The 17,916-nt window shown below is 33.8% G+C and overlaps 5 protein-coding genes and 1 non-coding gene across 7 annotated transcripts; 4 read left to right on the top strand and 2 right to left on the bottom strand.

Annotated features, from left to right (window-relative positions):
- Positions 1-4,055: 4,055 nt before the first annotated feature.
- On the top strand, positions 4,056-4,244 carry LOC135801560 (U2 spliceosomal RNA). Its single transcript, XR_010550403.1, has one exon. It is a non-coding gene; the product is annotated as a U2 spliceosomal RNA (small nuclear RNA).
- Positions 4,245-5,595: 1,351 nt separating this feature from the next.
- On the top strand, positions 5,596-7,394 carry LOC135800159 (odorant receptor 94b-like). Its single transcript, XM_065313303.1, has 3 exons — positions 5,596-6,581; positions 6,642-6,797; positions 6,853-7,394. Exons 1-3 carry the CDS (start codon positions 5,601-5,603, stop codon positions 6,910-6,912), a joined length of 1,197 nt encoding a protein of 398 aa, XP_065169375.1. The 5' UTR covers positions 5,596-5,600; the 3' UTR covers positions 6,913-7,394.
- LOC135800160 (venom acid phosphatase Acph-1-like) lies at positions 6,962-8,567 on the bottom strand. Its single transcript, XM_065313304.1, has 4 exons — positions 8,268-8,567; positions 7,799-8,209; positions 7,419-7,745; positions 6,962-7,363 (listed from the first exon to the last, which is right to left on the bottom strand). Exons 1-4 carry the CDS (start codon positions 8,550-8,552, stop codon positions 7,229-7,231), a joined length of 1,158 nt encoding a protein of 385 aa, XP_065169376.1. The 5' UTR covers positions 8,553-8,567; the 3' UTR covers positions 6,962-7,228.
- Positions 8,568-8,921: 354 nt separating this feature from the next.
- Positions 8,922-10,680, bottom strand: LOC135800161 (venom acid phosphatase Acph-1-like). Of its 2 annotated transcripts, none has more exons than XM_065313305.1 (5): positions 10,492-10,680; positions 10,299-10,403; positions 9,850-10,248; positions 9,476-9,796; positions 8,922-9,412 (listed from the first exon to the last, which is right to left on the bottom strand). In XM_065313305.1, the coding sequence occupies exons 1-5, from the start codon at positions 10,624-10,626 to the stop codon at positions 9,260-9,262; spliced, it is 1,113 nt and encodes a 370-aa protein (XP_065169377.1). In that variant the 5' UTR covers positions 10,627-10,680; the 3' UTR covers positions 8,922-9,259. The 2 variants fall into 2 exon arrangements, with proteins under 2 accessions (XP_065169377.1, XP_065169378.1); XM_065313306.1 differs by having other exon boundaries at positions 10,299-10,395.
- A 511-nt stretch (positions 10,681-11,191) lies between these two features.
- LOC135800725 (odorant receptor 94a-like) lies at positions 11,192-13,682 on the top strand. The gene is made up of 7 exons (XM_065314044.1): positions 11,192-11,239; positions 11,293-12,038; positions 12,093-12,297; positions 12,356-12,511; positions 12,567-12,628; positions 13,125-13,392; positions 13,572-13,682. Exons 1-7 carry the CDS (start codon positions 11,192-11,194, stop codon positions 13,680-13,682), a joined length of 1,596 nt encoding a protein of 531 aa, XP_065170116.1.
- Positions 12,655-17,910, top strand: LOC135800156 (tetratricopeptide repeat protein 21B-like). Its single transcript, XM_065313297.1, has 5 exons — positions 12,655-12,999; positions 13,125-13,392; positions 13,572-16,544; positions 16,604-17,105; positions 17,159-17,910. Exons 3-5 carry the CDS (start codon positions 13,740-13,742, stop codon positions 17,806-17,808), a joined length of 3,957 nt encoding a protein of 1,318 aa, XP_065169369.1. The 5' UTR covers positions 12,655-12,999; positions 13,125-13,392; positions 13,572-13,739; the 3' UTR covers positions 17,809-17,910.
- The last annotated feature ends 6 nt before the right edge of the window (positions 17,911-17,916 follow it).

Genomic DNA, 17,916 nt, shown 5'->3' with positions numbered 1-17,916 from the left:
TGGAAACATAATATATATTCTGAGGGAAAGCTGAGATGTGTAATTACAAGTTTCTACCTTAATATTGAACATTCATTGGTTTTATATTTACAGGTGGAGAAATCGTAAATTTAATATTCTTTTTTCGAAGAAGAACATACGAAATTCTACAAACAGTATCCGGGCGTGGAATACGTAAAAGTCGATCTATCTAATTAACAAGACGGTACATCCACTACGAAAGCTATGTAAATCCCACGATAATCACAATGCGCCCAAGATGCCAAGAGTTCGGCAGAAAACTAATCGTGCACTCCCAAGATGTGTGAAATCACTTTAAAAACACCTAACCCAGGACTGCGACAAAGAGACGCGCCACTCCTTTGTACAAACTGCACCGGATCTTTCCCGCTTTCAAACCCTTACTACAAACGAACACCTTCGACATCGCAAAATTCCGCACCTAAAAATACATCCATAAATAATTCTAACATCATCCATAATACTCATCCCATGCAATCCTATAACAATGCTCCAACAGATGTGGAGAAATTAATAGTTATCCTCAAACACTATGGATCCTAATAATTAGATCATCATTTTGTAATAACGCTTACAACATTTTGGTCGGAAAGGCTTCTCACCACCAAACAATCCGGTATGCAAAGTTTTGCATCGACATATGACCTCTTCTATAACGCGCAGAACACAGCAAATACAGCCCGCAAACTTCCCGCAATTAAACTCTACATCTACATCTGACAATAAAAGGAAAAATTGAAGGCCGTTGAGGAATCGCTAGTAAGCTAATGTCTTGGCTAGGTAAAATTCGCGAATTGACAAATATTCGGAGTGCCGAACAATTTTTTACACTAGTAGAAGACCGTCAGAAATTTGTCAAAGTGATCGCCAACGTCAGGGGGACCGGACAGGGCACTTGAAAAAAGATAACTCGCAGAAACCGATTCAACTAAATGATTAAAGTACGTCTCACCTAGGAAATCAATGCAATGTTTACGATGTCCGAGTTCTTTGTTGTACAATGTGTTTTGACCTTTCTACAAAACGTACCCGGAACGGGGTTTACTTTAAATACCACTTTTTACACAATTGAAAAGGGTAGTGTTTTACATTGTCAGCCTACCTTGACTGCCCACTGAATAAATTAATGTATTAAGTTCTTCAAAAAACTAATTGGTTTTAATTACTGCGTTCTAAATGATATTTACCTCTATATCTTATATATCACATATAAATAATAATAGAGTAGAAGTATTAACAAGCTGTACAAGTGTAGCGTTATCGTATAGATTTATTTTTTTTTTGAGGAAAGATCAAAATATTAAAAAGATGGAAAAAGTAAAAGGAATACTTAAATATTGTTTATATATTAACAAATCATTCAAATAAAAATATTGATTAGGTACCTATTAAAAAACTATTTCAGGAATTATATAAAATCATAATTTCCTTATCTAATTTAAGTTTCATTAAGTTTGACTTGAATGATTATAATCAACTAGAGCGTAACATTTTAATCTTGGGAGGAATGTATCCAATTCAAACAAAGAATAAATGGCAGTTATTTAAACACTTCACTTGAAATTCTTATCTACAATATAAAAAGTGTATGTTGCGTTTTGAAGACCTGTATATTTTAGTTCAATCGCAACAAATTATTAATAATAGAAGAACTCCTACGCCAAAAATTGTCTTATAAATATACAAAATATTTAGACGCTATTATTAAAATATGCAACGTAATGGCGATAACTTTACGTGGAGCTATCTCACTGTTTAATTTGTTTAATATGATAGTACCTCTCATTTTAAGAGATGGAGAGTAGACTTTTCCCGGATGGTATCCAATTAAGAATATAATATATCGCCTCCTCGTGCAATCCATTGCCATATTTGTGAGTGATAACATGAATGCTAACTTGGATTGGTATTCGACGTTTAGTATTAGCATTGGTATTGGGCAATTGCGATTGTTGAAAACTTGTTTATCAAATATTACGGGCACACAGATCAGATGAAAGGACTGAAATTTATGTGATCGAAGAAAATGGCAAGAATAAGACAAAAGTTGCGTCAAATAGGTAAATTAAAAGATATTGTTGAATTACATAAACATGTATTAACGTATGGCAAATTTCCAAACTTGGTTAACATTAAATTTATGATAAATATATCATTTTATAGGTATATTGCAATGATTGAAAGCACTTTTTCTTATGGAATATTTTCGCAGTTTTTGTCAAGTATTGGAGTAATGGGTTTAATCGGTTTTCAAACATTGATTGTAAGCCATGATTATATCTATATATATAAAATTTGCGTGTCACAGTGTTTGTTTCCATACTCCTCCGAAACGGCTTTACCGATTTTTACCAAATTTTATATGCGTATTCAGTAGGTCTGAGAATCGGCTAACATCTATTTTTCATACCCCTAAGTGATAAGGGTTGTTCACCCTTAACTTTTTTTTAAATTTTTGGACAAATTCTTTTGCTTTTATTTTTTTTATAATGTGGAATTAAAAAATACATACAACCCTAAATTTTTAGTTTTTTATCACCAACCCCTATTTCTTTATAGCCATTTTAGTAATTTAATCATTTTTCATCCCGCTCAGAGAAAATTTTTATGTGCGTATTCAGTAGGTCTGAGAATCGGTAACTTCATATCTCTAAGTGATAAGGGTTGTTCACCCTTAATTTTTTTTTAATTTTGGGCGAAATTTTTTGTTTTTATTTTTTTAATGTGGCATTAAAATATACATACAACCCTAAATTTTTGGTTTCTTATCACCAACCCCTATTTTTTATAATAAGTAAGTTACTTTTTGTCTACACTAAAATTTATCTAGAAACTAGAAATAATTTATATGGCAAAACAACGTTTGCCCGGTTAACTAGTATTTTTATAATTTGTGCAATCAAGTAATACATTTATCTCCAAAATGTCTTTATTTCAGGTTCCTACGGATTCCAAGGAATTTTTTGGGGTGGATTGCTTCTTTGTATGCGCAATGAATCAAATTGTTTTGTATTGTTGCATTGGAAACAAAATTCTATTTGAGGTAATAATTAGTAACCGAAGATGTATTTTTAAAGACTTATTTTGAATTTTGTTAAATCCAGAGCGGTGGAATTGTATAGTCTTGTTATATGACTAATTGGTACGATGGTACGATGGTTTTGTTTCTTATCATGGAACGATCTCAAAAAGATTTGGTGATTACTGCTAGAAAGTTTTTGACATTATATTAGCTACCTTAATTTTCGTAAGACAGTTTTTATGAAACATCCATTTAATATAAAATAATAAAAATATGATTCTTTTAGATAATGAAAACGGCTTATTCGTACTTAGCAGTTTTGCGCAAGGCAGTATGTTAATTTTTAATGTCAATTTTAATATAAGTGAAATAATATAGTGTTGTTCTCCTAGACCAAAATTTGATTTAAAAATTCCCAGTTAAGCAAAAATTTACAGTTTACCGTCAATTCCTTCACTTTCTTGCTTAATACTGTTGGAAATAATTTTTATTGCATTTTTCTTCAATCTTGAAATTCACAAAAGCTAAGTTAATAGCGCTAAGCCACCATTCTCATTACTCTACCAATCAACATCCGCCAACCTACAATTAGACGTGTTGGTGAGGATAGTTCGAAATCAACAAGACAGTAGGTTCACAGTCAGTTTAGAGTTCGTTTTCCAACTGCTTCCGAAATGAATTGCTTCCACACATCTGTGCTTTGATCACCTATTATTGTGCCATATCTTGAATTAAAACAAGTGCCACGTTCAACTATAAATAGGCGACTTCACATTTTAATCATTATTATATAATGTAACTAATAAAAAAATTATTTGTGATATAGAAAATTGTATTATTAATATTTTTTAAATACAAAACACGAATACAAAAATGGTACACACATTCTGAGGTTATGTGTGTTAGCTCAGGTTCAAACTTGTATATTATGTTCAGAGAGGGCGCAAAATTATTTCTAATGCTGAAAACTTAGTGGTTTTGTATTTAGACTTGCAGAAATCCAATTTTCGTTATCGCTTCTCGGCTCCGGCTAAGATCAAAGTGTAGTATCTGTTCTTATCAGCTTAATATCTGATACGACCCGCATGCGGGTCCAGTATATTAAACTGATTTTTGGACATGGATGAGAGTTAGGGGCTTGCTCCACTCACATCACGGGTTGGCTCGGTATTGCAGTACCTCCGAGATCGGCCCACATTTAATGACAATCAAAAATAATTAAGAATGCCACTTTCAGTAAATTTTAGCACTTAATAAAACACGGTCTGATAGAATTGTCCTAATTCTTGTGCAGCGGCAGGGGTCGTTGCCGTAGGAGTGATCGTCGTGGTTGATGACAAGCAGGAAGTTGAATATAAAGTTCGGTATGAAGTCACGAATATCTGCGGGAAGCATCTATTCGGTCAATATCATGCAAGAATCGGCGTTTAAGAACGCCAGCTTGAATGTATCGATTGACATGCCAACCACGGGCTTCGTGTTCATTTCGCCGAGCTGCTTGAGGGGCTTCTCAGACATCCATGAATCTGCAGGACCAGCTTAATGTACACTCCACCAGTACCTTGTCTAGAATCGTTAGCAACACATTCAGGGTGAATGTCGGAACCCACAGAACTTCCAAAAAATCCACAAAACTGTTTTCCACCACTATCTCTTGTTTCGGGTCCGGGTGTGTTGCCGGCAGAAGTCCGTTGGCCTCCAGAATGTTCTGCGTTGCTTGCACTGGCGCGTTGTTCTCCTCCTCGCTCCCGGAGTCGATCACGTCGATGCGCACCCTCATCATTGCTTCAGTGCTTCGTTTATTTATCACATACTACGTTTCCTTAATCTCGTTGACCTCTTTCCAATTGAATTTTATTCCACTATTATAGCGTACAGTAAGTGTTTACTTAGCTTTATACTCACTCTCTCCTAAAACTATTGTCCGTTCAACCCTTAGTAGAAGTTATAGATGCATAAAGTTTCTCTCTAATGCTTTTTTGTTTTGCGTGTTTGCTAATTCTTCAAAGTGAACAAATTGGGATTACCGTCACACCATTTCACTTGTGTGCCCACTCTTTATCTGTGTGTCTACTTTTTGAGTAGTAGTTTTCGCGTAGTTTCCGTACCTGGAAAGGTATTACTAACAATTTAACACATTTATAGGTAAATTTAGACTTTTTCCGAAAATCTTAATTTCAGTTTAATGTTTAGTTAGGTGGCTTCCTTCTTTTATGTCAATTTAGAACGTAAGAACGTAAATTATAAAAGAATTCAACGGATTTCTGCAATATACAATTCAGTCACCTGAAATAAAATTAAAATCATAAACATACAAAAGGCGTGTTGTTGTTTCGATGTACTAGAATTCAAGTTCCTATAGTATAATTAATGATAATTATATAACTCTTTCAGTTAATAAGCACTTTTGTAAATCACAACATAATGACTCAATTAATGAATTATTCAAGCTATTCCCCGATTCTATACCAATAAATTTAAGGTGAATTATTCATTCACTTCTCAATTCATATATAAACACTATAAACAGATTTATTTTGAGTTGTGCTCAATTAAAATGTCTAAAATGTCGGAAGATTTTACTTCATTTTTCGCTTTAGAGCGAAAACAATTTCTTCTCACTGGTTTGTATCCTCTTCATGGACCTACTCCGATCCTTTACAGCTTGAAGCGTGCGTTGGTATTCTTCTTCTCTATACTTTTACCAGTGAGCATGATTATTAAACTTCTCATCGGAGTGGATTCACTAGAAGAATTTGCCGATATTCTTTATTACTTGGTCACGCAAGCAGCCTATCTCTGCAAATTAACCAACTTTGTTTATGGCCCTGGTAAACTTCTTCAAATCGAGGAACACCTTCAACATCCCATTTCGCAGAAATTTTATCAAAAATTTGGTAGAGATGATCTACACAAGATTATTAAACAATGTGACGCTGTGGCAGTAATTTTTCGATTTCTTATTGTTGGTATCGTGGGTTTATACGCCATTTTTCCATATTTGGATGATAACAAAGATTTACCATTTGCCGGTTGGATTCCGGTAGATATCAACGTGTTGGGTTACAGATGCTTGGTTTATTTTTTACAATTAATGTGCGTGTTTGTCAGCGCTTTTACAAATGGCAATATGGATTTGTTTACAATTTATTTATTAAGTATTGGAATTGGGAAGTTAAAATTGATTAAAGAGTGTTTTCGTCATGTTGATTATACACTACAAACAACAGAATCGATTAAAAAAGCGAATAAAAATTCGACAGATACAACTAACAAAGTTTTATCACCAAAAGATCTTGCTGAACTGTATAGATTTCATGAATATATTATTAAATACTTGCTAATGGTGGAAGAATTGTTTTCATATGGCATTTTTATTCAGTTTTTAGCGAGTATTGCAGTGGTTTGCATGACTGGTTTTCAACTTATGATTACACCACCACAGAGTGGACAATTCGTATTGTTGATTCTTTATATCAACTGTATGATGTGTCAAGTTATAATGTATTGTTGGTATGGCAATGAAATTCTATTTGAGGTGGGTTTAATAAATTAATGCAAAGACACTCATTTGATTATTAAAAATATATTTTTACAGAGTGATGGCCTAGGTGAATCATGTTACATGTCCAATTGGTACGAAGGTTCCGTATCAGATAAGAAATTTATATTTATTATGATGGAACGCTCTAAACGACAGTTGAGAATGACCGCAGGGAAGTTTTTTACTTTATCCCTACCTACTTTGGTTATGGTATGAATTTCTTAAATAATTTATTAGCCACATATAACGTAAAGTTATTTTGTAGATATTGAAATCTTCTTATTCGTATTTTGCGGTTCTGCAACGTCTTTATACTGATATATAAATTCTACGCTTATTTTAAATGCAAATTTAAACGTAGAATAATATAAGAGTTACATTATAGTATTATTTATATTCATTACATGGTTTATACAACAAGGTAAAATACATAATCAAAAAATATTCTTTTTTAAGTATATAAAATGGCACCAGAGCAAACTGTTCTCGTCGGTAGTTCTACAGGACAAATCACTTTGTACATAATGGAATTAATTTTAGTTAGCTTCATTTGTGAGTTTCTGTTATACTTAGGCAACCAATACAACTCTTAACAACTGTTAAGTTAAACTTCTAACTGCTGAATAAAACAATTTTAGCATTTATGTACAAATCATTTGCTGATTTAATTTCATCAAGTTATCCGAGAGTTGAACAAATTTTGAAAGAGGACAGAATGTGCCACAACCAGTAATGTTCAACAATCTAGGCTCGTTGTAGCCATTTTGCAATAATACCTACAAAATAAAGCATTATTATTACTATTTCTATTGAATGTATTAATAGTTTTACTTTAAATCCGTAAGTTCCTCGGATATTATGCACTTCAATGATGATATAAGCACCGTATAACATCTCTTCGCCTTCCCAAACATTCAAAGCCTGCAGCAGATAATAAACGTTCAAATCATGACCAGCGTAGAGAAACATTTTCCTTCCCGGCGGTTCTAAAGTGTTGCTAGCTTTAGCAACAGCGTTATCAGTAATGAGTTTTACCAATGGGCCAATTAATCCAACGGTTTGCGAAGTAAACATGTTCCAATCTTGCATGGCATATTTTCGTAACGGTTCAGGATAGATACTTTTAAAATCATCTGGTATTTGTAATCCTTGTTCTGACTGAAAAGATTTAAAAAATATATTAAGGATAAAACGGAAATAATTTTGCTTACTGAAGTTTTTAGGTAATCATAAACTAATAATGCTTGTCGATATCCAACTTGTTCAAATCCTGAGCATTGCTTTAAAGTTTGAAAAAACGTCTTTGTTTCAGCATCTATTTTGTTCAAATCTGGATATTTAATGTTGTCCATCATAAATGGACAAGTTAATTGAATAGATAAAGTATTATCCTGCTCTGGTGGTATAATAAAATAAGGTACAGCATGCCATGAAATGTTTTTGATAGGAACATCTTCTAATCCTCCAAACAATCCGGTGTGCAAAGCTTGCAACGACATCTGACATCGTCTATAACTCGAAGAAACAGATTCTACTAAATCATTAAAGTATATCTCTCCTAGAAAGTCATTGTAACGTTTGCGAAGTTCGAGTCCTTTGTTGTACAATGTTCTTTGACCAGCCTGCAAAATAATTTAATCCTTAACCTTTTTATTGTAATTTTAGTGTTGTTAAACTAACCAAAGTTAAATCACCATAATCGTATGGAAAAAATGTATCATTCACATACGGATTGTTAGGATAGCCAGTTTGTAGTTCCGGAATTCTGTCACCATGTCGAAATACAACTGATGTTAAAACTAGCGTGTCTTTAAAACTTTTGTCAACGTGTTGATTGACTTTATTTATAATCAGATCCTTCAATTTATGCTTTAGTATTGCTTCTAAATAACCTGGAAGTGCATCAACTGATATCACACAGAAAGAAATGCACGAAACACCTATCAAAACTTGATAAAACATCATGTTTGTAATTATTATAATTACGAAATGAAGCAAATTCTACTTATATAAATTGCTAGGAATTCATATGATAATAAATGTAATGTGCAATTTATTGCTTTAATAACTTTAATTATATTTACACAATAGTTTTAGCACAGTAATAGGTAGATATAATTAAACAAACAAATACAGTGTTTAATTTTGGGGTAATTATATGATAAGTGGTTGTGTTGCGTCGTGCTTTTTCCCAAAACTGTCTAAATTGCGCAAATGGTGTCAAATTATTTACGTAGACAGTGACTAAGCCGAAAATATGCATCTGTTCAAACTTTAGTTTATTTATTAGCGAATAAATATGCATGTGCAGATTTTTAGTATATAACTTATTCATTATGTACTACTGATTTAAAAATTTGTATTTTTAAAAGGTTTTTTTACATCCAGACTTTGTAATAAAGAAAGTATTAAGCTAATTTTAAATACAACTTTTAATTTAATTGTGTAAATGAATACATTTGTAGAGTAATGACTCACACAGCTATATGATTCATGATCACGGAAATAAATAAGTAAATAAATAATTATCTAGAGGTATATCTCTCAACATATGTAAAAGCAACACATACATTTACATTTTATTTAAGTTTTATAACTATGTTAAACTATTTTAGTGACAAACATTTATTTAGCATGAAGTCAATTTTACATTTGCGTCTTTTGCCGTAAATTTAATAAACTGCCAAAGTGATATTTTTGCTTAATGTTGGATTATATGTATGTTCTACAAGTTTAATAAACTGCTTTAGAGGACAAAACAATCCGCAATTTGGAATGTAAATGGCTCCGTCCTCCAATCCGCCAGCATTATTTCGGAAAAACACCTAAAGCAAAAATTTTGTTACTTTTGTACAACAGCTTTTAATATATTCTATGAATACACTCACTTTAAACCCAACCGTATCATGAATTTTATGCAATTCAAACAAAAGCAAAGCACCATACTCAACAATTTCACTTTTCCAAGAATTTAAAGCATTCAACAAAAAGTGGATTGTTATATCATGACCAGCATAAAGAAACATTTTAGTAATCGATACTCCTTGATTACTCAACTCTGCATGTTGCACGATTCTTTGCAAAAGCGGTCCGGCGCCAATTCTTTGTTTTTGATCAATGACCAGTTTCCAAAACTTCATTCCTACAGATTTTAATGGTTCCGGATAAATTTTCTTTAACCAATCAGGTGGGTCCAATCCAACTTCAAGCTAAAATATTGTAAACAAAAGTGGATTGCTGATAAAAATCAGAAAGTGCTCACGTTAGTTTTGGTATGATCAAAAATAGTCAAAGCACGCATGTAATCTATTTCATCATATCCAGAATGTTGTTTAAGATAATCAAAAACTTCCTGAGTTTCCATGTCAAGTTCAGGAATAGTAATATTGGTTAAAACTGATGGGCAAGTTTTGAAAATCGACACATAATCGTTGTTGATTGGTAATGTTTGATAAGGAATTGGTTGCCAAGGAAGTCCTTCGACAGCATTCCAATTGTTAGTCCAAAATAAACCAGCGTGCAAGGCTTGCAAACTCATTTGACATCGAATATATGAAGATGATGTTGAACTAATTAATCCACCGAAATATCTATCACCAAGAAAAGCTTTATATCGTTTTTTAAGCAAAAGTCCTAATTCAATCATTGTTTTTTGTCCTTTCTAGAATGGTTATGCTATTGTCAAATGCATAATATTAAACACAACCTTACTCTTGTTAAATCACCCAACTCATATGGAAAATATGAATAATTTTTATACGGATTTGCTGGGTAATCTGTCATTTTGTCAGGTATTCGTTCGCCATGTCTAAAAAACTAACCAATAAAAGTTTAAAGGTTATGTGCACAAGTGACAGACATTTGAGGTTAAGTAGTAATTCATGTCTTAGAAATAGATATTTACCGCAATAACTGATAATAAAGTCTTTGCAAAATCTTCTTTGGATTCTTCATGATAAGAATTCACTGATAATCCACTGGAAAAATCAACAACAATTAAACTTAGAACTAAAATAAAACTAATGTGACACCACTGCATGTTGAATAAACTTAAAACTTGGTTTAAATAAATTTTTCATAAACGTCTATCGTACTGTTAATGTAGGAATAAAATATACTTTAAGAAAAACTTAATGTCTATTTATATCTTTTGTCGACGTAGCATCATAATGAGTTCTTTACTCCTTGATACTGACTTTTCTTATCATAACAGTTTTTGCATTGACCTCTATGCGTCATAAAAGAATGCATACGAAAGAATTACATACTAATGATTAAAACCAAAACAAATGTTATAAATTGATAAAAACGAGTTTTGATTAAAATTGTTTTTTGTAGTTTTTTTAATACATTTTATATTAAACAGTAGTAATTATTTAATAAATACATGAAAAATAAATTAATTTTAGTTAATTACAAGGTTCTACATCGATCTGAACATCTATATAAAACGTAATTAATTATAAACTACCAATTAAGTATTGTCTGTACACCGTGGCAAACAAAGAGAATTCAATTATTCGACTTCAAAGAGATTGGTGGATATATAAACTCCAAATTGCAGCAAACTTGAAGAAATCTTTGTGTATTGTGCATTTATCACAATGACTCTTAAGAAAGATAATGAACCTAAGAAATCATCCAAAAAGAAAGTAAGAGTTTTGTGACATAAATTAATTGAATACTATTCATTTATATTATGTAGGTACCAATGGATGCTATATCGAATGAAATAGCCATAATGAAATCATTTGGATTAATTCCTATGTACAACCAAACAATGCCTCAGAATCGCATTTTATTCTACATGAAATACGTCATCAATTTAATTGTGACATTTTCGTTTAGCGTTTCAATCTGGATGAATATCATCTTAAATTTTGAAAACTCGGGAGAAGTAATTGAAACTTTGTATTTTGGCTTGACTGAAACTACATTTGTTGCAAAATTGATCAATATTCACTTTCGTTATAAAACATATCAAAACTTGGTTAAATATCTATCAAATCCGGTTTTTAATCAATACACAAGGGAGCAAGAAGCTTTCATCAAGAAAGGAATAACACTGGTGCATATTTTTGCACATGCTTTTCGAGGATGCGTGACAATAACAATCATGTTCTTTATTGTGTTCCCATTTTTGGATAAGTCTGATAATCTTCTCATCATTCCCAGTTGGTTTCCATCATCAGTCGAACGATATCAGTTCTTCTGTTATTTGTTTCAACTTTGGGGAATTATTATCAATGGTTATGTGCATTCTAGTCATGATAGTATGGTTGCAGGCTTGATTATGATGGGATCGGCGCAGTTTGAGATTTTGAAGAATAATTTAAACAATTTAAGAAAAGGTTTGAGAATGCCTGCTAGTGATATAGAAAAAGAAATGCAAGAAGATTATATTTTGAAGAAATTGCGGACATATGTACACCATCATGTTGTTACAATCAAGTAAATTACTTCGAAACATCTGTTTTAAACAATTTATAACTTTAATTGTTTTAGATATGCGTATGAAATTGAAAATATGTTTTCTTTTGTTCAGTTTGTCCAGTTCTTGGCAAGCAGCATCATCATTTGTGTTACTGGTTTTCAGATTATTGTAACACCATTCACAGATATGAAGTTTATAACGTTAATATTGTATTTTTCTTGTAATTTGATCCAGGTTTTGATGTGTTGCTGGTTTGGACACGATATTATGACTCAAGTATTTTAATATTCGCATTTTATGCTTTTAATATAACTATGAATGATATAATTTTTAGAGTGAAGGCATTGGTGAAGCATGTTACATGTCCGATTGGTATAATTGTGGTATAAGAGTTGGAAGAACAATTTTTATAATTATGGAAAGATCTAAACGTCCAGTAACCTTGACAGCTGGAAAGTTTTTTGATTTAACACTACAAACGTTGATGCAGGTTATATTAAGATATTTAACAGTAATTAAAATATGATTTGAAAGGTTTCTTGTAGGTTTTGAAGACATCATACTCTTATTTGGCACTATTAATGCGAATGAATGAAGTTGAAAGGCTGTAAATTGATAGAACTTAGTCAATGATTAGTCACGATAGTATTTTAATATATTTGACAATTACTGCAGGCTATATAGTTTAGTTTCAATTGAAACTGTTTTGTTTTGCATAAATAAATAAAAATTAAATAAATTTACACTATGTCCGCATTTATTTTAAATATTTTTAAAATAAAAAAAACTATATTTTTGTGCGATGTGGCGCCATCTCCAAACATTCCAAACTCTATGTTTATAACCTTGTGATTTGTGTTTGCGTCACTTGCGTCAGGCCGGTCAAACTCTAAGTCCGTAAAAATTTGTTTGTATCGAAAAATACTTCATATTGACCTAAATATACCATCGAGCAGCACGGAATTTGAGACGCAATAGGTAAATCCAAATATAAATTTTATATTTTACTGTACTTTCACCGTTTTAGAAACACTTTTTCTTCTAAATTTGTTTTCTTGTTTAATTGTGGCTATGGTTTTTAATTATTTGCATTCTTGTTGTAGATGTGCAATGCTTGCTAATAGCACCACTAAGGGCACCGTTCTTGTCAGTAGATTAGGCAAATTTCTTGGGGCCACAACACGTTCAATGTCCAACTACTTAAACCGCAAAGTTGAAGACAATGTAGAGGAGCAACAATTTGAATTGCCTCTTGATAATGATGATGTGGCTTTTATTCAGTATGAGTTGACTGACCAGACCTACGATCTAGTAGAGACTGTGGTTCCTAAAGAGTACTCTGGGCAAGGATTGGGAAAATTATTAGCCCAGGTTAGTTACACCTGACACTATAAATGTTTTATAAATCTCACTATAAGAACACTTCACAAAATAATTAGTATTGATGGTGTAACAATGATTTACCATTGTTCTGGGGTCCATTTCATTTCTCACTTTCACCACATTCTTGATTCTTAATTTTTTTGCTTAAGTGTCAATATTTGTTTCAGAAAACCTTTGATCACATTATCAGTCAAAATGGCAAGATGAAGCTGACATGTGATTTTCTGGTACATTTCTATTCACAAAACAAAGATCAATATAAAGAACATATTGTGTAAAGATATTTTATAAAAAATAACTATTTTTCTATCGTTTATTTGCTGCAATTAATTAAAATGGAGTTTACTGACGTGAAAGCAAAGATTAATTTCTTTTTGCGCGAGAAACTTTATAACAGCATGCTGCAATCGTGCAACGATGCTCTTAAAAAGTTTGTTGGGGAAGTTCATTTGAATTTGTATCACGCCCTTGCTTTGTATTTGAATAATCGCTTCACTGAGTGCATTCGCGAGTTGGAAGTTCTACGCTCCGAGACTGACGTGCGTCTTGCGAGTACCATTGGTTTGATTTACACTCACAAACGGACACAGACCACCGACAGCGAAGTTCTGGGTGCTTTGGATACTGCTTTGCGTGAACATCGAAAGAATGCCAATGCTTCGGACTTCTACAACTCGGCGTTTGTTTTGTATTGCCTGGAGAAGTACGAGAAAGCTTTGGAATATGTTGAAAAGTCTCTGAAGTTAAGTCGTGAACAGCTTGATGTTCAAGGGCTTAAGGGTTGGATTTTGATTAAACTGGCATATCAGAACAAGGCTAATGTGCAGGACTGTATTCAAGTATTTGAGAAATGCGTTCGAGAATCAAAAAGACATTTGGATTTGAGCATGGGTTTGTGTGAAGCATACATGTTGGATAAGAATTATTCAGATTCTTTGAATGTGGCGAACAAAGCGATTGTTCGTTTTCCATCGATGAATTTACCACTGATGTACAAAGCGAAGATCTTGTTTTCAATGCAGGATTTTGACCCAGCCATAGAAAGTTGCAATCGTTTACTTTCTGCTGATGAGAATAACTACATTGCGTTAAAGCTATTAATTTTGATCATGATTTGTCGAAATGGTAACTACTCTGAAGCCGCATTGGAGATCAGCAAGTTTTCGCAGATTCTCCAAGTGGCCGAGCCGAAAAATGCCAAGATATTTATTGAAAACGGCGCGCTCTTTTCACGTCTCTGTGCAAGGGACGAATCTGTCTTAGAACAAACGCATGGCATGCTAGAAAAAGCAGTTTATATCAACAGTGGCGATATTGACGCAATGATTGAGTTGGGTTATCAATGTCTTTTGCAAAACAAATCAAAGGACGCTTTGAAGTACTACAGAACTGCGTCGAAGACTGATAACACATCGTTTAATGCACTGCTTGGGATGACTTTGAGTGAAATGAGCGAGAATACTAAAACTGATCAGATAAAACAGCAGATTTTTTTCTTATTGGAGTTAGAAACTGAACCAAATCCACTGTTATTGTATATGAGAGCTAAGTTAGCTGATGGAATGGAAAGTTCAGTGCAATTTTTGGAGGAAGCATGCAGTGAGCAACTCAAACCCATTATGAATATGCCATTCTGTGATTACTACTTGACGAAACTGGATGCTGATTTCTTACTACAAGTTGTTAAGTATTACCTAACATTTGCTCCCAAACCCACTGGCATTACGCAAACTACCACAAAAACAACTCAGCCCAACAATATATTAACTAATGCATTGAACACTCTAAGAATTGTGACAAGAGCTTTACCAGGCCATGAAGAGGCACATTTACTCTTTGCTCAGGTTCAGTTTTCAAGGGGTGATTACTTTGAAGCCACGCAAACATTAAATCACATCACGAGTTTGGATACTTCGAGTAGCGATGCTCATTTGTTGATGGCGCAGATCCACCTAAACAATTCACAATTTGATAGAGCTGCGCAATCATTGGAAGTCGGTTTGAGCCATGATTTTCAAGTTCGGGAGCGTCCTCAATACCATTTAATTTTTGGTTTGATTTACAAAGCAAAAAATAACTTGGATGATGCCATAAAATCATTCAACACAGCTTTGAGTCTCATGAATTCTATTGAGTCAAAAACAAGGGCGGAAAATTTATTGGGAGGCTTATCGATGTCTGACAAAGCGACAATCTACATTGAGTTGATTAACGCTCACAGGGATTCAAATCAAATGCATGAAGCTTCTAAGTTGATGGAGGATGCCATTCAGGAATTCCGGCATACCCCCGAGGAAGCCAGATTCATGATTCTAAACGCAGAATCAGCTGCAAATTTAGATGATGTCGAGAAAGCAATTGATATGCTATCAAAGGTCACGCCCAACGAGTCGTATTACTTGACTGCGAGAACTAAACTTGCTGAGATCTTTCTGATTCATCGCCAGGATAAGAAAGCATTTATGAATTGCTATCAAGAGATGGTTCAATTTAACATGAGCCCTGAGAGTTTCCTCTTGTTGGGTGATGCATACATGACGATTTTGGAACCGGACAAGGCGCTGGAAGCATACAACAACGCGTTGCAAATGAATCCGAAAGACGTTCAGCTTATGTGCAAAATGGGGAAGGCATTAATTGACACGCACTACTATAAAAAGGCGGTGAAATACTACAAAGATTCTATAGAGTCGACTGGATATCCTGAACTTAAGTTACAATTATCTGAGTTGTACATGCAAATGAAGGAGTTTGATAAATCCGAAGAGCTATTGACTACAGAAATTGAACGGGAGAAAATTCTGCCACAAAATGAAGATTTAATATTGTTGCAACATCGGAGCAAGATTTATAAACTTTTGGCTGAAGTAATGGAACGAAGTGGAAAGGTAAAATCAGCGAGTGAGGTATTGAGGGCTGGCAGAGACAACCAAAGCCGCGTTAGAAAAATTCTCTCTGTGGAACAAGCCGTGATTCCCACCGAAGAAATTGACTTACTTGTTAATTTCAACGTTAAACTGGCTGAAATCGCTGTTAGTACTCGTGATAATGGGCAAGCCATTAATTATTATAAGGATGCTTTGGCTGTATCTCCAACCAATCATAAAATTTTGGCCGCGTTGGCAAAATTATACATGCAGGTAATTCATTGGCCTATTTTAATTATGTTATCTAAAAATTGCCCGCTTTTTACTATTAGCTGAATCACTTGGAGCTGTGCCAGCAAACTTGCTCGAAACTGCTCGCTCTTGACAATGACAACGAGATGGCTTCGGTGCTAATGGCGGATATTTCCTTTAGAAAGGTAGATTTCGACATGGCGGTATTCCATTTTACCCAACTGGTAAATAAACAACCTACTAACTGGGTTGCCTTGGTCAGATTGGTCGAAGTTCTGCGACGCACTGGAAACTTGGGCGAAACTTCACAATATTTAAAACAAGCTGAGCAATTTTCTGAGAATAACCGCGAACCAGGGTTATTTTATTGTACCGCCTTGTACCAATGGTACACAGGTAATTTAAATTCGGCATTAAGGAATTTTAATCAGGCAAGACAAGATCCCGATTGGGGTGCAGATGCTATCATTAATATGATTGAAATTTGCCTGAATCCCGATGATGATATGTTTGGAGATCAGTTTAATGTCGACGTGGATGATTTTGACTACAGAGACTCTCGTACAATGGCAATTAAAACAGGTATTTGATTATAAAATGTTACTCGAATACAGATACAGCGATTTTTTTTCTAGCTGAAAGACTTCTTCGTGAATTGAAGCAGATTAGTTTTGGTGAGTCTACTTTAAAATGCCGGTTACTACAAAACTTTATACTGCTGGCATCCAAAGAAAAATATAACATGGAGCGTGCCTTGGAAGATTTTGTAAATTTAGCTTCACAGGAGAACTACAAAGATCAGGTAGGTCCTATCTTGGGTGTGGCGACAGCATACACCATGTTGAAGCAGTCACAGCGCGCCAAAACACAGTTGAAGCGATTGATCAAAGCCGTATGGACTTTTGAAGATGCTGAATATTTAGAGAGATGTTGGTTACTTCTTGCCGATTACTACATTCAATCAGGAAAATATGACCTGTCGAGCGATCTGATTAAGAAGGTATTGCAGTACAACAAAGCATCTAGCAAAGCTTACGAGTTTGCTGGTTTCATTTCGGAAAAAGAACAGAAATATCGTGACGCTGCCGCTCACTACGAAGCTGCCTGGAAGTATAATGGCAAAAACAACCCTAGTATTGGATATCGCCTGGCATACAATCTAATGAAGTGCAAGCGGTACGCAGATGCAATTGACGTGGGCCAATTGATCTACAAAATGCATCCAGAATACGTAAAGATTAAGAAGGATATTTTGGATAAGAGTATTAATAATTTACGCACTTAATGATTAACTTTATAAACGTGTTTTCACTGATTCACTAATTGTACTTGATGATGAGGTTGACGCGTGTTGACGAGTATAAATATATCGCACACGTGTTGGTTCTGTAGG

Source organism: Atheta coriaria, unplaced genomic scaffold (assembly GCF_025399875.1).
Source record: "Atheta coriaria isolate IRGN ID8LTWV9N9 unplaced genomic scaffold, Caltech_Dcor_3.1 hic_scaffold_10_pilon, whole genome shotgun sequence".
NCBI lineage: Eukaryota > Metazoa > Arthropoda > Insecta > Coleoptera > Staphylinidae > Dalotia > Dalotia coriaria.
Note: the sequence above shows the minus strand (reverse complement) of the source record. Positions and strands in the feature narration are given on the sequence as shown.